This window comes from Aptenodytes patagonicus, chromosome 7, assembly GCF_965638725.1.
Source record: "Aptenodytes patagonicus chromosome 7, bAptPat1.pri.cur, whole genome shotgun sequence".
In the NCBI taxonomy this organism is placed as follows: Eukaryota; Metazoa; Chordata; class Aves; order Sphenisciformes; family Spheniscidae; genus Aptenodytes; species Aptenodytes patagonicus.
This window is the reverse complement of record NC_134955.1, coordinates 48,400,096-48,424,390: the sequence shown is the minus strand read 5'-3', so window position 1 is coordinate 48,424,390 and position 24,295 is coordinate 48,400,096. Positions and strand designations below refer to the sequence as shown.

Here is a 24,295-nt window from a genome sequence, read left to right as displayed (position 1 = left end):
CACAGTATTTTGCGGCTTTTCTAGCACACTTGGATAAAACTAGATAAACTACTACATTGTTTAATACTTAGGATTTAGCATTCTGGATTTCAATCCCACCTCAGGCAGCTTCTGACTCGATACCCTTCAATAAATCACATTCTGCTTTCCTCTCAGTTTTGTCATCAGTAAAATGGAGATAACATGCATTTCACAGTGTGGTAGAGTGATGTGAAGGCTGACTGATTTATCAGTAGTTGTGAGATGCTTAGGAATACTCTGATGAAATGTGCCACATGTATGCACAATTTATTATTAACCTGACAGCATTTTAGCTCTTTTATTTTCCTGCCTTGCACACAATTCAAGTGCAGGATGCCTGAAGCACATTTGAATGGATGCCATGTGGCATTTTGATTGTAGCAGGTACTACCATTTAATTCTGAAATTCACAACTTTAACATCACATTAAAGCAGGATTTTTGCAATTAATTTTCCTTCTTCATTCAGTTTTTAAAAAAGAACATTTGAATGGCCTTGGTTTTAGTTCAGTATCAGATCATTAAAATTATTAAAGGCAAACACAGGCAAGGAAAGAATCTCAAACAGAAATGTGTTCTTTGGGCCAAATCTTTAGAGGTGAAAAAATATGGAAATAAATACAATACGAAGGTAAAATGATCAAAATTACTGTTTAGAAGCCCAAACCAGTCACAAGGCTCCAAGGTGCCTGAATCACTTTTCAAAATGGGACTTAAAAGCAGTATTTTTTTAAACTGATGAGATCAACAAATCTAAATAGATTTGGGGTTAGTTCTTAGTGAAGCACATCTTTCATCAGTATGAACAAAGGCTTTGCCTGACTAAAGAACATTTAGTGTATGAGGTTAATTTTAAGTTGAATACTATTTATGTGACCAGATGTTCAAGAAAACATTTTATACAATGATCTGTACATTTGATGTGTTTTCTACAGAACAACTCATTAATGACACTGTATCTGCAAGTTCAGATAGTTCATGTGCCCACACTGCAGCACAGTCAGCCAGCCATTCACAAGGAGAAAAAAATTGGGCTAGTGTAGGGCTAGAAACTAAAACAGATGAAACCTACATTTTGTTTCACTCGCAGACCTGAAAAGTGGCTTAAATTGTTTTAGTCAGCTTTCCAACAACATTTTGTCAAGTAACCAAGAGGAAACTTAAGCAATTTCAGCTGTGGAAGAAAACCAGTGGAGACTGTTACAAATGCCCCAAAACAGTGGGATATAGATTCATAGATTTTTAAGGCCAGAGGGAGCATTAAATAGACCTACAACAGAGCAGTGACCTCCACTGTAAGTGGTAGCAGGGCTATAATTAAACACCATTGACAAATGAGGTCTAAAATCACAGCCAATTGTTCTCCTGAGATAGAGGATCTGTTACTTAGTACTTTGGTTTAGCTATCTTTTGCCTTAGGCAAACTAGGAGTCACCACACTGGCAGTGGCAATGACAGGGAAAACATCCCAGAGCTCAAGAATGGCTGTCATGCCATACTAGTGCATTTCCCAAGTGATTTTCATAGGCAGAGCCTTGCTCATCCAGCCCAAATCTCAGCTTTGACTGGCTGCATTTCAAAGAGCATTTCTTGCACAGAGAGGTATTTGTTATACTCTTCTTTGGGAATGCCCACTGCCCAGGCCTCAGGTCCAGCTACATTGCAAACTACTTAGGTTCAATCCAACACACTAAAAAGCTAAAGACCAAACTGCTGACAATCCCAACCTCTCAAATCAGCAGCTCTGGTTCTTCTTTAATGTATGCAGCCTTGCTGCCTTCACTGTCACTCTTCAGAGAACTGCACTGTTCAATGATACTGCCACATCTGAGAAGTCAAACGGGGAATAACCCACCCAAGTCCCATCCACCCAAGATCATTCCTTGGGCCTTTCCTTTAGTGGAGCTCTTGACAGACAGCAGTACCTACAGATCTGTCACTTCCAATGAACTTAAATGATAACAGTGCTTCACACCACTCTTCCTTCCTGGGAGGTTTCAGAGGGCATTGATCTGACTCATCGTCCGACCTGTGCTCCAGGCTCCGCGCACTGTCTGCAGGCTGGAAATCTGCTCTCCTCTCTGATCAAGTCTAATCTATGCTTAGGTCTCCTTTTGCCTCCACTTCTGGGCCTAACAGTTCCACAGTCGTAGCACAGTGGGGTTGAGTCCACAGGTTTTCATTAGAGCTTTTTAGTCAGTGTGGGAGCATATGCCCCTTCCTTAAAACACTTCAACATTTTTGTGATATATTACAGCTTATCAGTAGTAGGTCTGTATTAGGGACAATAATGTCAGTAAGTTGTAAAATAAGCTAGAAATATATGTGCAATTGACATAGATTACATTTTAAACAACGTCAGAATCCAGAAATTCTACAAAATAAAAATACATTGCTTTTTCTGCAGACTGTCATAAAAATCAGTATTTTTTTCTAAATATTTTGATTTTAATGAAACCAGCATTTCTCACAAGGAAAACATTTCCAAGATGTCTTATTCTGATGTGCCTTAGCTGGTCAAAATGTTGCTTCACACGTCTTTCATTTTAACACGCCACAAGATAAGGCAGTCAAAAAAGAGACTGCCTTGCAGATATACATTTATGTATAAGATGGGAAGTAGAGATAAAGTGTATAGGTATATAGGTCTCATATCTGCTCAAAACCAGCAGCTTTGGGAATTTGTTGTAGATGTGTTCATTGCTGCAGTTGAAACACAGCTGAGCATTTCAGCTTAACTAATGAAGGAAAATAGAAAATTTAGGAGGAGACAGCTAAGCCAGTAACCTAAATCACAATTTGATCATTGGAGCCCTAATGGGTTTTTTTATGTTCAATGAAGAAAAAAAATCAGATCTCCAACAGCAGAGTGCCCACTAGAGGAACTCTGAAGAAAGAGGATTTTGCCATTTTCTGGAGCATCGAATGTTTTCTCAGAGGGTCTTCTACCCAATAATAAACCTATAGACATACCACTATCATCGTATGACTACCTTCCAAGCTTCCGTGATCACACAACTACCAGTACCTGAGCTGGCAAATTTTCAGCTAGATATGCCTGTATGAGTTGCGCCTCTTTTCACATTAATATAAACATACCTGTAGCTCTGGTTATCCTGAGAGATGTAACAACGCTACTGCTTCACGATGGCAATATATCCAATCCATATTTTTTTTGTGTTTATTGATCTCCTGTTGAATTCCTTAAAAGTTGATGCTATGTGAATAACAAGGACCTACACAGATCTCAAATTACACCAGAGGTCTGGCAGGCATCATGCAGGGTAGTCCCTTTGTGCAGCCCCCCGCCTCCTAATGCACCGAGTCCCAGGGCAGCTCTCACAGGAGCCACAGAGGAAAGGGCAAAAGACAGAAGAAAAAGCACAGAAATTCTGGCTACTTTCCCAGCTTTTTCTTTTAGGTGATCCTAGACAAGCAATTTAATCTCCTTTCCTCTTCACAAGCCCCATCTATTTTTTTTCCCCTTCTTTTTTTAACAGCAATTTATTAAGGAATATTTCCATACACTTCTTCCAAATTTAAAAAAAAAGAATCTTTGTGGAATATAAGCAATATATTTTTGGTCACATACAGAAAGGAGCTTAAGGAATTTAGCTGCAAAGGCCACTGAGCTATGAAATTCGCAGATCACAACACAAGCCACTCTCATCTCTGCTAGCCATCTCTGCCTCAACTGTGGTTTCTGACCAGCCTCAGTGGACAAACCTGCCTTTAGCTCCAAGGATTTCTCCTATATTACCTTAAGGAGAGGGGTATTGAGAGGCACTCTGGCCCTGAAAGCCAAACTGGCAGGATGGAAGCAGCAAGAAAGACCAGAAAATCAAACACATGCCTGCAGAGACACACCAGAGGTTTGGAAAACTCAGACAGGGTCATTTTTCTCAAGTACTAAGGCAACAAACTGAGAAGAAATGAAAATCCACCCAAGAGACTACACAGTCTAAGAAAGGCTTCTGAATAAATGTAGCAACCAAGCTAACTCTGGGGCCTGCCAGCAGCATTAGAGATTGAAGCCTGGTTTTAACCTACAGCTCAGATTTCTACATCTACCAATGAACTGCTTCTTCCTTTCTGACAAAGGTCTATGTCAAATACTCAGGGCCAAATCTGGTCCATTACATTCACTCAGGTTACTTTACTGGTCAAATTCCATGAGTAAGAGGAGGAAGATCACACCTTAGAGCAAAATTCTGAGAGCCAAGTACCTCTTTCTTCCTTGGCCGACACTGCAAACTGCAGACCAGCTACAAATACACCTGCTGTATCTAATAAGCAGTTAGAGTTGTCTTGACAAGAGTTAACAGGAAAAGAAAGAAGATTTTACCCACCATTTCAGTGCCTTAGAACCACAAAACACTTGCCAGCTTTGGGCTAATTAAACACTCAAAAACAACCCAACGGGCTTTCTTCTCTGTATTCCTGCTTTTTATGCAATGATTCATACAGGAACAGCGGAAGTGCAAACTCCCCCATTCTGCTCTGGTAGCCTTTTATACTCTCTTTGCTTTCCCTGGCAGCACAAGGTCGAGGCAAGTCTCGAGCACGAGGTGAAAGGGGCAGGCTGGAACCAACAGCCGTCGCAGGGAGAGTGCCAGTGCAGACAGGTAGGCAGAGGTGGGTCACCGCACAAGGAAAAGCATCTGACCAGCATCTGAGGTTCGTGACAGAGGGCATTTGGGGGAAGTCAGTGGAGCACACGGGACAGATACAAAAAAAGAGTCAAAAGCTCTCCTTCTCCCATTGCTCCTATCAGCACCCTGCAGTGCAGCATCTGCTCCATGTCACCCAACAGGGAAGAGGCTACACTGCTGCTTGGGCTCTGTCTTTACCAGCACAACTGCAGCCTGGCCTGGGAAGGGTCTGAGTACTCATAGTGTGACACTGCACAAAGTGGCAGGAAACTGGGAGATTTCAGTTGAAAAGAAAGATGAGGAATGCTCCTCAAAGATGGCCACTTAACAAGGAAAAACACCTTAATTTCTAACTGCAAGCCTAGCTGGAAAACTGACAATCAAACCAGGTCATCCTACTGGGTGCTCATGAATTATCATCATTTACCTGTCCTGCTAAGATATTTATACACCTCTATCACTGTCATACAGAAGCATGTGGAATTCTTAATACCTACAGTACGGGAAGCCCCACTGGCTACATATTTCAGATATGGAAATTGAGACATGGAGGGTAGCCAGGTACATATCCCCTACAAAGAAAGGTCAGTTGATTCAATCTTGAGTCCTTTAGTCTGCCAGCAAATCACACCAGGAACGCAGGAAGTCTGTGGCAGAAATGGAAGTCAGTCTTTTACGTGCCAACGCTCTTACAACCGGACCATCCAAGATCTGCTACCCCAGTCCACTTTCTTTACACGTTATACCTTGGTCTCCTCTCAGGATAATGAGATGAGCAAGTGTACATGCAGGCAGGGCCTGGATAGCTGAAATAGCATGACTGGCAACGCTGTTGGCAACACAGAATGTGAATCCAGTGTACTCAGGTCCCAGCCCCATTTCAGAGCAAACACATTCAAATACAAACCAGTTCTGCTTCGAGTAGTCTGTGACATCCACAGTCCTCCCTACATCCCCACATCTACCTCTCTCAGTCTTTGGGCTGTTTTGCACCCAGCTGTCAGCTCCTGGACCTGTTCACAGACAGAGGAAGGGCAAATGCTTTGCTCTGCAGGGTAGGTTTACAATGGCAGTGAGCCTGTCTGCAATGAAGGATTGTGGGAGAGACACACACATACACCCAAAAGTCACATTGCTGTCTCTGGACAGCAATAACATGGCAGTTGCCTTGCTTTCTATAGGGAGAGAAAGAAGCCTTGCTATCCATCAAGTTCGAAGTGGGTCAGCAAAGGAGCAAGAGGTAAAGCGAAATCAGAAGTTGGCCCAGGACAGGTGGCCGCTCTACCATTTCATCACATGGATTACCGCCTTCTCCCACATCCAGGAGCACTCAGTGCTGAGGTCGACGTGCAGAGGCGCATCTTCTCTTAGTAGTGCCGGAGTTTGCCAGACAGATGTGCTCCTCCTCTGCTTCTTTTCCTGTAGCTTTGTCGTGCCGTTTCCAGCATCCTGAAGGTAGCTGGGAGGATTATCTCCCTCCATTTTCCACCAAAACTTAACAAAAATTACCCTGTGGCAAATGACCTGCACACCTCCATCCTGGAATAAGGATGAAAGCAAGGCTACAGCATGTGCTGTCTTGCTTGGGGCTATATTTACTGCTGACTGACCTCCATGACAGACTGCCTAGCTCAGCAGAAGCCTGGACAGTAATAATACATCAACTCTTTTTTTTTTTCCTCCCCCTTTTTTTTAAGGGCAAAACCAAAGGGAAATAAACCTTCCTTCTGAAATCAAATTATTTCCTGACCATAAGTTGGAAAGAGAAATTTCTGGCTCTGCTCGCTTCCATAATTATTATTAGTTAGTTTTATTTAAATCATTATTTAGTAACGCCCAAAAATTCCAGTTTAGATCCTAGCTGTGCACACTTTGGGACAGAGCAGGAGCCAGCAGGCTGGTCTATGGGCTGATAGAGGAAGCTGGTATCAGAGACCAGCTAGATTTATTCCTCCAGAAGCTCACTCAGCCCATTCAGATCTACTCTTTACAATAGCCAAGAACTGTTCTGTTATACTATCAGGCAGGTAAAACCAAGACAGAACAGCTGCTGTAAACAGCCGATGTGAACTATGGCTTACTCTTTTATAAAGTAACATTTTCATCCTGTTTTTTTGCCCCGAGTCCCACCTCCTTCTTGCCTACAAATTGTTCTCACTCTTCACCAGTTCCACCTCACACCAAATGGCGATCTCCTTTGTACCCAACCACCATTTGCTTCATTTCAGCAGAGGAGATATCCAAGCTTTGCCTAACTGAGGGCTATAACTTGTCTGTTGCCTGAGGGCTGCAGCTGATCTGCAATGAAGCAGAAAAGGATTTTAGCCTCATGGTCATCTACAATACAGAAGAGTGAAACAAGAAGAATATAGCTGTCAGCATGTATTGCAGCTAGACTTTGAATCAATGGCACACTCCATACGGGGGCCTGGAATCTCCCTGTGGCTTCCCTGCATTAAAAGCCGGGAAGGGTACGAAACACATCCAGCTAGGTCTGGAGCTGCAAGCAGTCCACACTTAGTGAGGGGAGATGGGTCCTAGGTCATTTCTGTGTATGGGATCTAAATTGAAATTCTGCAGCTCCGGCTCAGCTTTAAAATTTATTATTAGGAATAACAATGGTGCTTCAACTGCACTTTGGAGTTTCAAAACACTTTATAAACATTAATTAATATCTTAACACATCATCTTTCTCTGGTGCCCATCTGGCAATGCTTCAAAAAATTACAACCAAACTGGAAAATAATTACTATTTTCAATAGAACCAAAGGAACTTAAACCAGGAAGAATGAGCAAGAGAAACAGATGGGGAAAAACAAATTGCTGCAAAACTAAGTCATGAGCAGAGTTCTTACCAGCTTTCGCCCAATGGCCAGAGCTGGGGCATAAGAAGTGGCATAAAACAGCAGATTTGCCTCTTGCAATATTTACTCCACAGCCCTTGGAGACATTCGGGTCTAGAGTTTTGTACTGGTAAGTGACGATCTGGGGCCACCAAAGTGTGTCCCAGAACTGCCTGCTGTCCTCTAGAACAGCAAAGCACAGGACCAAGGGAGGGTCTGCAGCTGTTTATTGCTGGTGAATTCAACAACAACCAATTTATATTCATCTATCAAGGAATATGCAAGTGGAAGCAAATATTATGGTCATGTTCATTTGTTTCTGATTACAAAATGTATGTAAATGCATATGCAAATTAGGTGTACCCATCAGGCTCATGGCAAAGTGCCAAATTAGCCCTTAGTGTTACAAAGTTTGGGGTGGCTGGCAGGGAGATACGGTGATTGCAAGTGAGGCTAGGCAGTCCGTTTAGATGCAGCCAAAACTGGGCTGCTCCGAAGGGGCAGGTGGAGGATAAATCCTGCAGTAACCTGTCGCTTTAAACGAAGCTGAGGGGCTATAGAAAAATCTGTTCCCGCTGCAGTTAAAAGTGTGATAATTACAGAGCAACGGGCTCCTCTGTCATTCAGCAGGCAGCATCCCCAGGAAATCTTGCTCTGTAATCAAGGGAAGAGGTGCAATCAGGCCCCTATTCAGGCTTCGTTTAGAAACAGCCCCTGCAGGCAATACAAAGGCTTCAGCATGGTGCTTTGTGAAGCTGGTGATGACATCAACGTCTTGGTTCTGCAACTACAAGCAGACGTAATGTCATTTCGAAGCACATCTTCTGTTCACCTTCCCTCACAAAGTCCAGAAGGGGCCTAGGGAGAGGGGTGAGGTCTTGGGCCAAAATACTCTTGTACATATAATGTTGCACTCACACTGTCCACATTAGTGAACCCACTCTCTACACCACGACGTTGGAGGAAAAGAGAATTTATTGCAGGCTAAGGAAGACAGCGTGATCCTGAATGAGCAGATATGAACATGCTCATCTGGCTGCTACAGCAGCACTGTTTGCAAAATTTGTGTGGGGAAGGTTTTGGGTTGGGTTTTTTCCAGTGACATGAATGTATCTGTGCTGCTCAAATTCTAGAGGAATCTTATTCTCTTGGCAGCAGCCTGATCCCACAGAGACTGATGAGGTGTATTAGAGGGGAAGGTGTGGCTGACTTCAGCTTTCTGGTCTAATGCCACCATTGCCCAGAAACATACAAATTAATTGCTACTCAAATCAGCCATCCTTTGTACCCTACAGAGCTGTCAGATTCAATGAACCGGTTTACTCCAACTGCAATAAAAAATAGTATCACATTTTATTCAAAACAGCCAAACCTTCCAAATTGTGCACACATTTGCACTCCTGCTGTATACACTCAGACACAGAAATCGTACTTCTCGTTGACCAGCAATGACCAGCTCAGCTACCCATCTGGGCATGTAGCTACTATGACATACACAATCCTGGTAACTCTGGGTCCATGGTAAGTGCCAAAAATCTTTCTGCACATCAGGGCACATCTGGGACAAGATTTACAGTTTTCTGTCAGGATGGAATGGTTGTTTTCTGCTGAGGTTCACCATAACTGGAACTGCACTTTGCGTTACAGTAACCCCTAGTACTGTAAATAGAGCTTCATTCCGTCACAGTACAGGCTCAGCACTCTCTATTTATTTCTTATTTCTCTGGCCACAGAATAAATGAGTTTGCTGTGGTTTTACCATCTGCAGACATAGGCATCAGTCAATAGCCAAGTAACGGCCTGGACACTGTCAAGAGAACTCATTATTAAAAGAGTACATATTGCATTTAGCTGTTCAAACAGAAGTTGTTATTGATTGGATCCCATCAGTTCCCAGTAAAAGAGTCAACTCCGGTGACGAAATGAAAATACGCACACAGACTACGGACTAGTAAATACTGTAATGGAGTTAAGGATTCCCCCCAAAAGGGAGTTGTTGATATCCAGTTGAAAGAGCATGTCTTTTTCAAAAATGAGACTGGGAATAAAATAACCATGTTATTTCTGCAAATATCCAGAGGCAGGTTACAAAACAAAAGGGAACAGTTCTGACAACAAACATTTCAATCTCTTGGGAAAAAAGCAAACAAAGAAAATACAAGTTGGTTAATGGCCAATGAAGCCACAGGCAGGAAGAGCCTGACAGTCCCGCTGTTCCTACCACATCCTACTGTTCATCAGTGGAGGTTCTGCCACACTCACAGAACCGAAAGAGAGCATCTTTGGAGTTTGCCAAGTTTTTCAAAGTCAGATAAAAAGGTAGCTGTACCTAACTTGGTTCCTGTTTTGTTTCCTTGCCACTTTTCTTTGTCTGCTTGTTTCCACTTACTAAACAGCTTTTCTTCTGGTTTTCCCCTTCTTCTCACAATCTGCACAGACACTGTAACATTTTTGGGTGACAGCATTTAACACACAGAAATCACCACTGCTGCAGCATAAAGGAGGCAGAAAACAAGGCTGATTATAAAATTCTGACATAAACCAAATATCCACCATGAAGTAATACAAGAGAAAACTGAAGAATCAGACAAGGTAATGACTGTTTGTGGAAATCTCTACAATTGTTTCATTGGAAAAGCTCTCTGCACAGCATCTTATGTGTGAGTGAAGAGACCACAGCTAACAGTGAGTTAAAAATGTTTATTAAAAAAGGTACATCGTGACAAACTTCTTTGCTCACCCTTAATAGAAGGTTGGGCTGGAAACTGATGAATCACTATAGGAAACAAACAGCAATGGTGACGCATGGCTTCAAAAGGTAACAATAGCACTGCTTGATCCGTGATGTCTACAACAGAAATATCCCTGGCTTCATTAGAAGATGTATTTCATATTGCTCCACCCACCCAGAAAATGCAGAAATTCCACCACCTGAGCCCTGATTAGAGCTCTCACGATTGCCCCACAGGTACATGGAAGCCTCGTGCACTTACAGTAGTTTCTCAAGATGTTCACTGAAAACCATATGCTGTTGAAGTCTTGAGCAGCAACCCGTGGAGCCTGGATCCATTAGCCCAGCAGTAGAAAGAGGCTTATATCTTTATGTTTCAGGGTCCACATGCCTGTGTGGCTCTTGCAATCTTCCATCACCCACAACTGGCATTTAGACATGAGGTGTATTTATTCTGTAAGTGTATGAGGATTGGGCCCAGCAGCCCAGCTACTGAAGTGCTTGGTCACACCCAGCAGTCTCTCCAGCTTCACATAATTCATAGTTCAAGCACAGAAAATAGTTCTGGCTCATTATTGGTTTGGACCTGATCAGTGCGGAGCAAATAGCCAGGAAGAATTCTGGTGTTCAGTACTTCACAGGCTCACACCTCCTATCTAATGGTCATGTACTGTTACCATGATATTTGGATATAAAGCCAAATTTTCTGTTATCATTAATAGCACCTTAAAATGAGTGCACATATGGATGTCATGTTTATTTTCCAAACCTTCCCTTCCTAGAAAAACATATTTGCTTCTCCATCTATACTGTAAATGTAGAGCTGTATTTACACAGTATTTCTGCAGGGCTTTTTGCTTACATATCAACAGTATAGGGACTTTATTTTCAGCACTTCTCACATTCTACATACTAAATTCCAGTTAATCTATTTTCATTGCCAAAAGAAGTAAACAAATGCTAGTTGTGATAAGATATTATTGCAAGTATTTCCATTCTGACAAAATTTCAGGGTTTTTTTTTCCTTGAGATTGGACACTTTTTGCCCAGGTTTCATCTTTAGCTTAAGCTCAGACTGTTGTGTTAAACCCAAATGTCATAAAAAATGCTGTGATGAGATTCTCAAATTCACACTGGGATTTCCAGTTGACTTACTTAAGTCTCTTGCACATACAGAGTTAATTACCATCACACTGCTAAAGACCAAGGAAAAAACCCTGAAATACACTTCATCATGTGGTTTGCATGACTTAAAACTTCTGGACTCAAATTTTTAAAGAGGGTATGAAACAACGTAGAGACACTCAAATCCCTCTTCCCTTTGCAGTACTAAGTAAGATCGTTCAGCAGGTCCCAAAACAATTTAATCGAGTATGCTAAAAGAATCAAGGTGCCATTCAGCGGCTAGTATGCAAGCAATTGAGGGGGAGCATGGGGCTTCCACAGACTAGTAACAGCTAATGTCAAAGATGGCCTAACTTTTGCAATGTCCTGTCTATCAGTTATATTAGCCATACATACATGGCTCCTGTTTACCTACACTTCACTCAGTTTTCAGGGACACAGGGTAGTGGAATTCACCCAGATAGCTAAGATAACTTCTTAGCGCTGCTTCACCAACACCAACATAGGGTACTTCTGTATTTACCAGTTTATGTATGTTCTCTACCCGTATTAATAATTTGCTGATGAAAACCTGCCCATGCTACAAATGCAGCATCCTTTCAGAAAGGCACTTTTTGCAACTGCTCATGCTCTCTATCTACTCCCATTTCATTACTTCCAGCCGGAAAAAGAATGGTGGAACTTTAATTCCTCTGATAGCCACCGGCAGGGACAAGAGCTCAGTCGTAGCCCTGTTAAGCGACAAATTAACTCTTTGGATTATGTAAAGATCAATGGGAAGCAGGGAAGTATTCTCTTACCTTCAGAACACAGCTTGCCAGCATATCCAGTGGCTGAGCAGTCACAGTGTGGCTCGCCATCTAGAAGGAAGCAAGTGCCACCATTTTCACAGGGATTTTCTGCACAAAGCCCTTCCATTTCCAGCCGGACCCCTTGACTGCCCAGGAGCTGCGGCTCAGAGTTGCCGTATTTCAGATCCAGGATAAATCCTTGAAACGGAGGCTCACCCAGAACACCATCAAGGGTCAAGGCAGCAGGACGGATGTCCAATGGGACTCCACCAACAAAAAGGTCACTGATGATATTCATATACTGGCGTTGTGGACGCACCTCGCCTGGCTTGGCTTCACCATCCAGCACTAGCACCGTCCGAAGGTGATTGCGGCTGACCATCAGGAAGTGCCAGTTGCTGTCGTTGACCTGCTTGTCTGTGATAACTGTAGTCTCCGCACAGTCCACACTGAACTGGAGCTGGATGCGCCCATCAACAAGGGACAGACAGAGGAAGTCACAGACACCACCATCATCAAAGTAGAGGAGCAGCCCAGCAGAGACGTTGGTCTTGAACTGGAAGCTGAGTTCGCTCCTAGTGCTGGCATCCCAGCGGAGGTAGCGGGCCCACTGGTTGGGGATGCCCATGAACTCCAGACCCAAACAGAGACCCAGCAAGGAGCCCAGCAGCAAACTCACCTTCAAGGTGAAGTAGACGGAGTGCAGAGTGAAGCCCATTGTTTCAAGAATCTGCTCTTCCCTAGGAGAAAAACAAAAGCCACACTATTGGGAGGAGATGCCCAGCAGTCAACACCAAATGTTAAATCCAACAGGAAGAGGAGGAGAGCACAGAGAGTGACAGAAAGAGAGAGAGTAAGTGGAAAGTAAGATAGCAAGTGCACGTGACCAAGGGGAAATGTCTCCTCCCCAAAGAAAGATCTCAATTATCCTTCAGGATCCAGAGGCTTTTATCTCAGAAGTACAGAGTACATGAAGTGACTTCTCCAGATGGTGTACTTTTGTGAAGGGCAAAATAACCCACAGCAATTTGTTTTGGTAGAACACAAAGGTGACACTGGTTGTTCCAGGGAGGAAGGAAAGGCAGAGCTGAAGCCCAAGCCTCAAATTCTGGTTTCCTAGAAGTGACAACAATATTGACGGAGGTGGCAGTGAGATGGAGGAGAGAGTGAATTCATAAAGCACGTGATCCTCGAGAGGGCAAAAATAAAGTCAATCTTCATGATGCACTGGTGGCTACCCAGCCCATAATTCACTGCTTGGCACTCACGGAGCTTGCAGGACCTGTGGCATCAAGAGAAGAAAGGAAAGGAAAAAGTTAGTCCTACTACTCACCCTATCTTTACCATGAAGCTTATTAACATCTTGTCCAGTAACTCATTTATATTTCTTGATACTCTGGCCACTTCTTCATGCCTGCAGTTGGCTATACAGTCCTCCAAAGCAGCAAGGACACCTATGTCCTCAAAATTAAGAGGACCAAATAGAGAACTCACCAAGTGAACCACAACGCTGAGCAACGTAAAAATACACCAAATTATTTCACTCCTTTGATGGATGCAATCTCATCAACTTTACTGAGAGAAATGGTGCTGAAGCTTCCCCAGTAACAATTACCTCTCAATGAAAATGCTTAGGGCAAAGACCAGAGTTCCTTAGAGTTTAAAAGTTGATACAGGGCAAGAGAAGACGTTATCCAAACTTCCCATTCCACTGTTTTCATTATGCTTCCTAGCACACCAAGCAAGCATTAGAGAAGACAACCCTGCTGTCAGCCTGTCATGCAATAGCTGCTTTTACTTTACATGTCTTGCACACTTCAGAGACTCTAACAGGGACCTTTGCAACCTGGAAACATGTGCTATGCAAATTATATATGGCAACCTGCAGCTTAGATGATAGGAAGCTTGTAGCTTAGATGGTAAGAACTGTCTAAGCACTTAACCACTTACCCTGGTCTAGTGGTTTGGGAAAAAGGCCAAATTCACCCCTAGCTAACAGCGAGCAATTCCAACTGCCTTCAGTGAGCAGGAGTTACACCTGTTAACACTGGGATTTAATTCACTTCTGCCTATTTGCATGTGGGTGACTGTATGCCTGGGGTAGGAGGATGTTTTAAGATGACAAGTAAAGACAGCACAAAGCAAGACTCATTCTTTGAAAATCGTGCTTTGAAAGAAAGTAAGTTTTCCATTAACACAGGTGCTTGTTCACAGAGATGGGTTGGGCACGAGAACAGCTCTGGGAATGGCTAACATTAGCACAGATACAATGCAGGAAAGGAGGTGATGAGAATCAAGGCCTTCACAAATCGGATCACAAATATTGTGAGACAGTCTTTGCTTGTGAAAAGTGTTTTGTGCTGTGGACAATGAGAGTTGCTGGGGCTGCTGTTGCTCCCAGCAGATGCCTTTCAACCCCACCGCCCACCTCGCTCCAAAGGAGGAGGCCCACAGACGCTGCCGAAATGGGCAGTGCAGGAAAGTTTCTGTTCGGTAAGGGCAGATGTTGAGCTGGAGGAGAATCACTAGGCAATGGAGGGGAGAGCTCACACAGTCACAGCCTCTGCCCTACTCGCCCCAGGGACCTGCAGAAGCCGTTAAATCTCCACAGCTGTCAGTTTGGCAAATTTAGCCAGCACGAAAAACAAGTCACTTACTTAGACAACAAAAAGGATCAATTAAAAGAAAACCCGCAAGTTGGAGAGAAATGTGAGCTTTCAGTGCCCAGTGGAAACCAGGCCTGTTCCCTGCAGCTGCCTGAGTGGAATGTGTTAGCTAAACTGCTATAAACACAAATAAAATCAAGTCAAAACCAGAGGTAAGATAATTCCTTTTAATTGTTAACAGCTTGGCTCAGGAGAATGGAAGGAGAAAAAAAGGAGGTGTCAGAAGAGGTGTAAAATGAAAAAAAACACAGATCCAAATGCTCAAATCATCTGTCTTCCCAATAATTATGATGTTGGCTCAGTTCATGGGGTTTTGGGGGGGCTTTGAAAATCAGCTAGGAAAAAAAATACATGGCTCTTGTCCATTTACCTTTCTCCTCTGTGCTCCCTAGTGGCTCCACTAAAATAGCCCGTGATTTATGGAGAAGGAGAATAGAGTGAGGGGGAAGTAAGAGAGAAAGTGATGACCCGAGCCTGGAATTATTGATGAGATGGGAATAGGAATATAATAATGTGTGTAAATTAGCCAGTGATGTGCTTCCAGCAGCTCACAGTTCCCTGGAACGTTTACCACCACCATAGCAAAATTCACTGCTCCATCAGACAGCTCTGCTCAGCCTGAGCTGGGGAGGGAGGCAAGCCCAGCATGGCACCAACCACCCACAGAGACCCCAACGCAGAGGGGCTCTCGCCACAGCTTTTGATTCTCCTGGGCAGGGTGGGTTGCATCATCTGCATCAGAAGTAGCCCTCAGCCTTACTACTCTTCTTTCCCTGTTTTAGAAAACTAATTCTTTGAGAACCAGTGAAAGATGCTGTAAAACACAGCAGCAGGTGTGAACACTCTATAGATAACCACAGATGAGATGTGGACACCTGTCCGAAAAGCCTACCAATCTCTCCCAACCCCAGGCTGCTGAAACCCTGTTTTACACACACAGAGAAATCTCAGTCTCCATGGGTCGCTTCAATCCTTGGGATATTTCAAAGGCACAGTAAAGGGAGCAGGCTACCTCTGTGGTACAGATTTCTGTAACACCGATACATGTTCATTAGGAGAGGACAAAGGCCACAGTTAACAAGGGAAACCAGGCAGAAATGGTTAAACAGGAATAGCATTGTTGACTGAGGGAAGCCAAGGCAATCCCTCTCTATCTGTTTTGACTGAGAGAAGCCAAGGTAATCCCTTTCTAGCTGTTTTGAAAGAAGACAATGCCAGTTCTGTTTCAGAAGAGGAAGAAGACACAAAAAACATGAAATATAGGTGTCACTTCTGGGTGCTTCATTGCCTTTTAGACACTGCAGCTCAGGTTTTGGGAAGGCTGCCCACACCCAGCCACTAGCAGGTTAGGGCCATCTGAAGCTCCTCCAGAGCTCTGTCAGCACCCGTCAGTCCTGACCCATGGCGCTTCCCACTACTCCAGTTTTGTGTCTCACACAGTTCAGCCTGTGAGAGCAAACCTCACCGCACAGTAGCAGGGTCTTCAAGAAAAACTCAGAAGACCCAGTGTCCTTTTTAGCAGTGGCCAGGATCTGAATCCCAACCTTGAGAGAGTAAATCCTGACACAACAAATCTGTGCCTCACCCATTTCCCACAATGATCCTCCAAGACACACTGAGAACAAATAATTTTCTGCTCCTACCATTTTATTTTTAGCATAAGTACTACCCTAGCAGCCTCATACAGCACATTGCTACCATAGCAATACATTACAGTTTGGGACAATAACTATAGAATCCCATAGTATTTTCTTATCTATTTTATCTCTGAGAAATCTCAAACTTTGTCACAGCATCATCACATCTGACAAAAAAAGACTTCATGATGGACACCGCCTCTCCCAGTCACGAATCAGCAACACCCCTGTTCCAATTCCACCTATTACTCACATGGAAAAGCAACATAACAAATATTTTCCGTGTTATATTTTTGGCTTAATGTGATTTAGCAGCACGAAACAAGACAACCAGTCTGATGTGATCAGCCCTTCAACAAACCACTAGGCAAGGTCTTTGCACAGCATTTTAAATCCTTGCTACCCTGAATGAATGAGAGACCCAGCAAGTTGTCTCCACTGCACCTCCAGCAGCCTGTACCGCCTCCCTGGCCCACCGGAGAGCTGAGACAGCGAGGAACCTGCACGCTGAACAGACGGCTCAGCATCTCGCACACGCAAAACCTGCTGTAGGAAACACACCCACTTGCACTATTGAAACGTCCCACTCACAGGGCTGACAGAGCTGCACAACTTCCCAAGCCGGGGAAGGGAGGCAGCCCCGCCGCAGTGCCGTGGGCAAGTGCTACCCAACCACCACACACCTTCCCAAACTTGAGAGCAGCCTATTAATGCCAGGTCAGAGCCATCTGCTCAGCAGCCCGCGGAGAGGGTCTTGCCATTGCTTTGGAGTGGCTCTCAACTGCTTATCAGCTGTATGCGGAGAGTGAGTGACATTATCTAACTGCCAACTAATTTCCATAATTACTGACTGGCACACTCTGTATGCGGGGTTAATATCTTTGCAAATGTCTCGCAATGCACCTGCTTAGGAAGAGGGTGAGAAGCTGGGCACAGTGCTGCTCCGCAGCTTATTTACCCAACTGCACAGAAAGGTTGCAGGAGACAGGTTTGTCAGTCCCTGCCCTCCCTCCTCCACTACCTCCCGCTCTGGCTGCTAATTGTGTGGGGATGAACTTTTTTGTATTTGAAAGTGTAATTTTCAGTAATTCCTAGCACAGAAAGAATAACAGATTTAGATGAAGCCGAGGACAGGCTGGCTTCCCTCGCAAACCCCTGCCACTGCAACCCAGTGCAAGTCTGTGTAAGACCTGTTATTCCACTTAAGGATGCTGAACAAAATCCCACTGACACACTGATGGGAGGGGTTTACAGTCCCCCCAGTCTGCCACCCCCTTCCACAACCAAAACTATTCATTATGCCGTACTTCGTGTGGAGGGAAAAACATGCATTGGTCACCTTGGATCCATGTATTTATACCCCATGTGAACTCACCCTTGTTCTTGCCTTCACTGTAAAAAAAGCAAAATTCAATGGTTTGCTTTACTCTCCAGGCCCTAATGAAGCAGAGGAGTTTTAGGAAGGGGTAAACAGGACCCTAATTTGGCTCTGCGTCCATGTGTGTTCCCACAGCCAGCCCAAAGCACAGCAATCAGATCATTACAGTTCTATGACATATGCTGCTCGAAATGATCCAGTGAGATTCACAATCAATAATCGATATTAAAAGCCAAGCTTGCCAGTGGCAGAGAAATGGGGAATTAATAGTATTTATTCAGTCTGTCTTCACTCATCCAGTTCTCTAGTGAGCAATGGGCTCCTTTTGGCTCATGCCTTGAGTGTGGGTCTCCACAGAGACTCCTATCTCTTAAGCAGAAATATTTCTGCCTGGTCTAACCCCACCTGAATTGTGGCTTAAAGAGAAGGGGGAAAAAATAACAAAAAACCCCCTTCTGATGAAAAATGCAGATGTGAAAACTGTGAGTTGCTGCTGTCACTGGGGAAAAAAAAGCAACACAAAAATCCTCCCATCACACAGCCTCCTCAGCAAGGATGCATGGTTTACAGAGAACTGAGAGGGGACATGGAAGCTTTGAAATTCAAGAGACTACGGGAAACCACAGGGATTAAATTAGTGTTTAATTCCTCTAGCAGCATTCGCATCTCAGCTATAAATCTGGACACTGGCATCATCCCCCTGCTGGGATGGAGAGGACTCTGGGGTGGTGACAGTGGAGCTGAGCTGAAGGAACTAGGCTGAAGATTGAAGCGGACAGCTATTCTATGATTCTATGACCCAGGGAGAGTTTGGTGGCACTACACTGCCCGCAGGGGTCAGGGGTAAGGCAAGATGGGGTCTCCTTAGTGAAGAGGCTGGAAGTGCAATTGAAAATGGGGGCTTTGCCTTGCAAAGAGCAGAACACACCCAGGTTCTGCTGAAGTTGGCAGAACTTCATGGGATGCAGCATCTTACATGACTGGCTGCAGGGAGAGAAGCAGAACAGGAAACAGAGAGATTTAGGGCTTTATCTTGGATGTAGAGACACATGTGAGCATGAAGGCCAGCATCTTAAAATTGGGGATTGGGGGTGACACAGAGCACTTGGTGACCTCTTCTGCATGGTTTCCAGGGATATAGTGTTCATGCCAGTCTCCAGCATCACTGTGAGAACCGCACATGCCTTTGCCCCTCCCCAAGCCCAAGGAGAAGACGTATTCTCCTATCTTCATTGGTTCTTCCCACCACTGATATATCTTGCAGGCTTAGCTTTCCCATTCTTGAAAGCGGATATGGAGTTGCTCAATTCTCCTTATCTGAATTCGGCACAGAGCTCCCTAGGGGACAGTGGCAAAAAAACTGTATCAAAGCAAAAAGCAAGAAAAGGAGTTCTAGGGTTGCAATCCAAGAGTGTCCTCTTAAAAAAAAAAAAAAAAGGAAAAAAAAAGCTAGACTAAAAAGCTAGAATTACATTGTATTTGCTTTCCTGTAGTGGATTAGGATATACACATGCACATACGTACACTGTCGGTCATGATCTGTAGGTAGGTGGTTGGTTGGTTTCCTGGTACCTGGGCATGTGGTTTGCAATCAGACAGGTTAAGCCCACTGCCCTTCTTCTCCCTGTCCCCAGTTCTCACATAGGAAGGGCAAGAATGACTGTTCATAACAAGCCTACTCTGGAGCTCACCTCCAGAAACACTGTGTAATACCCAAACTAGGTACCTATGCATGGGGGAGCTGAGCTCACATGCACTCGCAAGACACACAGCTGAAATGCCACCAGCGGCCTCAGAAGGGATATGAGCAAGCTAGTAATGTGTTCAGTTCAACAACAAGCACGTGACCATGGCAGCAGAGCCTCACACTTCAGAGCTACTAGGCTGGGAAGCCATCTGGCTACTGGAAGAGTTAATATTTTATCATAATCACCCTTCAAGGTTCTCACCTCCTGGGCCTATTTAAACAAACTTAATCCATAATCAGAGCTCTTCAAATGTACACTGGAAGAAGAAGGGTTAAAAAAGCCACAAGGGACACTGTGACTCCCTTCTTAAACACTCTCCCCATCCCACAAGAGGAGGCCATGTAGTCCACGAGAGTGACCTTTAACTAGCCTACCTAGCCCAAGCTCAGCATGAATGCAATTTACAGACCATTTCAGCTCTCCAGCTTTCTTAACACAAAGAAGAAAAATCAAAACCCAAGCACGATGGAAAAGAAAGAAAGAGAGAGAAAATAACCCTGCAGAGCAATCATGTCTGGGGCTGCTCTGATGGCTTTCTGTTCCCTTCCATGACACAGAAATTACTCCCAGTGTGTTAATTACTCCTATTACCACAAACTCTCCACTAACAAGGACTAGCTAAAAGGAAGCGTTGGCAGCAGCTGAGCAGTTATTGCTCTGCACTGCCACGCAGGAGAAACCAGACTCCCCATCTCTGAGCTGGTACTAACCAGGAGAGCAATTTCTGCAAAACTCAACAGCCTTTATTGTAATTCCCATGGCAGCTGCGCTGGGAACACTGGCCTTCCCTCAATTCCACCATCGTTAAAAGAGAACGAAGAATACCTGCTTTTCTAAAGACTTTGAAGTTCAACAGTTGGCGAGCTCTGAATTATTATCATTTATTTTACTCCTCCTGTAGTTGGTCTGCCTCCATTCCCCCGCATCCTCTCCTTTCTGCCACCAAGAAGCCTGGACAGATCTGTAGCGTTGTTTATTCTACCAGATCCTAATACCTCAAATGCAAAGCCAGGAGCTGCACACATCACAGCAGGGAGTGTTAGCAGGGAATTCTGTGAATTCACAGTGCTGGAGTTACTGATAAATGGCAAAACTTCTTCCAGATTCCATATCTGACACATACGTTGTATTTCCATTTTCTTTTAATAAAAATCAAGTCTTTTAAAAATGTGCTCATCGTTACTGAAAATTGAAGTTTGAGCATGTCATCAATGCTTGAAAATGAGGCTACTTCCAAGAAGATTTTCCTAAGACTAACAGTCTAGAATGGGTTTACTTTTCCCCAAAAATGTATTTGATACTGCAGAGACAGGCTAGTGTTAGACACTCCTCAGAGGAGAGACACAGTTGAAGTGGGGGGAGCTCCCAACTTTGAAGCAAGAAGAGGAAGAAAGTCACTGTTGCACTGCTTTATCAGCTACTTAGCATTAGAAAAGGTCCAGAGCATAAAAAACAGCAACAAAATAAGACTAATGGCTGGCACACCAACCAATAACACCTTGCTCTTCCTAGCTGTCTGTCTATCCATCCGCTTCTTCCTTTCATATGCATTTTTTAAGTTCTTCATGAGCAAGAACAGTTTCTTTTCTGTTTGACAGAATCCAGCACAACACAGTCAAGAACAGAGCTCCCAGGCACTGCTCACATACACACTAATAATTGTGATTTTCTGTACTTGAGCTAGCACTAAAATGCCTCTATAGTATAGCATAGTAGTTCCTTAAAAAAAAAATAAATGAAAAGGAAGGAAAAAAAAGCATAAGAGGACTATCAGAAAGACTAGAATAAGAACAAAGGTTAAACTCATTCTTTCCTTCACTTACAGATCACAGTCAATTCGCACTTTGTTCAACACATTATTACACTCCTGAACCTGATTTCCAGTAAGTCAGAGAAGTTTGCATGTTTTTAAATGTCGTGATAGTATATTACAGAGATGGGAGACAGATGCAATCAGTTTGGTTATCTTACTAAAAACATAACATGCATAAAGGGGGACACTGCACCTGGCCAGACTTCCCTGTCATTAGTATGGCCAGTAATTCATTTAGGTCATTCCCTATAGTCTGCTGGCCCATGGGAAGATATGCAGCATCCACTTAAAAAGGAAATAAAGGACATCTGGAAACTGGCAGTGGATTTTCCCATTATGTAACATGTAGCACTCTCTATGTTTTATTGCAACTTCATAATCTCATGCAAAAATTTCTACTCAGCTTCCCACAAACCAAACACGAAACCCCAAACCTAGCAAACAGGTGTGATAAGCTGTCCACAGTGCAGGGAACGCTCAGCTCGGTTCTTAAGCTCTTTAAATAGCTGATGCTCTGTTTACAAACCAAATGGGAATGCCTTTCAGGGAGCCCAGTTAAATATTGGAATTGAAGTGTGAGGGATCCATGTTCACACAGCTCTCGCAGTGACTGATGCTGACCAGCATGAGGGAGCAAAGACATTAGCGACCTGGTAAGCACTCTAAAAGTCTACAGCCACTGGGAGATTAGGTGTCTGCTTTCTGAACCACAGTACTCCCTTACCACTAACTCCAGAAATGTGTTGCTTTCTGTGGGTATATATGCAACAGCTGGCTGGGAATCCCCTGCCGTGGGAAATTACTGCGTTCTTCCAGCTCTCTGCTCTTTTCATCTTCTGATGTACAAAATTCCTGCCAAAATTCCCTCCACCCCATTCCCCTCCCCACTTCTACCTAAGGGTTACTGGGGGGACGTGACGAGAAGTTATGCATAGATAGGTTTCTCAGTTCTAGCGTGCTGGGGAATGGGAGCGGAAATCTTTGCCAAGATAGACAGCTAGCAAAAATCTTTAAGTGTCAGTGTCTTGGCTGGAAAAGGATAATACTTTAAATGGCTCAGGATATTGAAAACTTTCCAGATCATCAAGGAAATGGCTTGTAGCTTTGCATGACTGGGGTCAGTTTCTAGACTCACCAGCAATTATGGGACAGGTAAGAAATACGCTAGACACTCTGTACTTGCAAGGAGTCATTTCAGCCTGGCCTGTGCCTGCAGCACTACATGGTGACCTGTCAGTGTGCACCAAGCAATCCTCCACCTAACCCAGACAGCCTGCTGGCAAGGCTGGAATAACAAACCTGCCACTCTGCCACAGCAGTGGCCTCACAACCAAGGACTGAAACAGCTCTGGTAAAGGCTACCTCGGCTCCCAAGGCCCAGGGACCCTCAAAGCAGAAATACAGTGCTTATGGCAGAATCTCTTTTGAAAGGAAGGCTGTTGATCAAACAAATTAAGGCTTAAGAGCCCTGTGAGCCCAAGAGCCCAGAGAGTGGGAGAAGTTACACACAGGACAGGGGTTTCGTTATTGTTTTTTAATTCATGTACATCTTCCTGGACTGTATTTCTGTGCTTCACACTATTTTGCCCTATAAGTTTTCTCTCTACTTATGCCTTTTCCTCAGAGACTTGCTACTGTGAAATGTAGAAACAAACATTAAGATATGCAGAGCAAAAGGATTTTTACAAAATTCAAGTATAAAGGATTCATCTGTTTATTTCAGTGGAACCGCCTAATGATGAGGTAATGACATTTCCCAGAGTAAGTAAAACAGAAGTAGTCAAAAAAGCAGGGAATGAGCACATGTAGCAAAGCGTAAGAGGAATCATTGTACATGCCGGGTGACAAAGAGGCAGACATCAGCTAAAACGGGAAGTCCAGAGCGCGTATCCTGGGCTGTCAGAAGCACCTGGGCATGACTGCAGGAAGGTGGGGGAAGAGCACAATTGCCTGCTACATTTTAAAATGAACCTCGATAAAAACACTAGGAAATAGTGTAAGAGGGAATAACCCTTCACCACCTGAGAAACAGCCTGGGGGCACTGCACCAGCACTCTTCTATTCTCTCCCCGTATAAAAACTCGTTGCTGAAAACCCCGAACTAGGCAGCAGTGTGCCAGGGCCACAGACCCAGGAAGCAAAGACTGTCAGCCAGCTTAATACCCCACATGAGCCCAGGGGGAGGCAGGGAGGCTAACCAGCACCATTAAGGAAATTAACACCTTTAGAAATTATTTCAGATTTTCTAATGGAGTGTTTTAACACCACTGGAGAAGACATGTCTCTTTATTTAAGCATTAGTCGCTACATATTGATAAATCAATCACACTTGGTAGATTTAGAAAGACCTAAAAGGTATATATTCTCCTGCAAATGTTCCTTTAAAAGTCAGATGGTCTTTTAAAGAGCTTCCAGCCTTGGGACTCACAGTGCAGTGCCCTGGAAGACAATTGACATTCTGAGTGACTGGGCTGCGAATTCAAAATCCCAACTCGACCTGCTCAAGTCAAGATTCAAACTCACATATTTTAAAAATAGGAAAGGAAAAAAGAAAAAAGAAAAAAAGAGAGGGTGAGGAAAAGACTTGAATTCCTGCAGTTCCCCAGGACAGAATCTCTCAGGGTACAGATACAATAGTGGGTCAGGGAATATCTCTGTAAAGTATCTGCACGGGACATATTTTGTGCTCTGCCATACTAAATACGAATCCCCGTACAGTTAGCAATACAGCTGACAAAGGACAATTGTTTGCTATGAAAGCCAATAGTGAAAACGAAAACACATTTATTATATTGAGGCATTTTCATTGAATTTTCTGTTTTTAATTATAAAATGAAACATTCTAATTTACCTGGCTTTGGTTATAGAAACTTCCAGTCATTATTTGCTGT

At 43.8% G+C, this 24,295-nt stretch overlaps 1 protein-coding gene across 16 annotated transcripts in view; it reads right to left on the bottom strand.

Moving 5' to 3' along the window:
• NRXN3 (neurexin 3) overlaps positions 1-24,295 on the bottom strand; it is a 1,062,297-nt gene that overhangs the window by 996,781 nt on the left and 41,221 nt on the right. For all 16 annotated transcript variants that reach the window (XR_012995937.1, XR_012995938.1, XR_012995939.1 and 13 more), the window contains exon 2: positions 12,172-13,444. Coding sequence is in view for 13 of the 16 variants with exons in the window: in XM_076345216.1 (XP_076201331.1) it covers positions 12,172-12,880 (709 nt within the window). In the remaining 3 variants the exon portion in view is untranslated. The remainder of the gene's footprint in view (positions 1-12,171; positions 13,445-24,295) is intronic.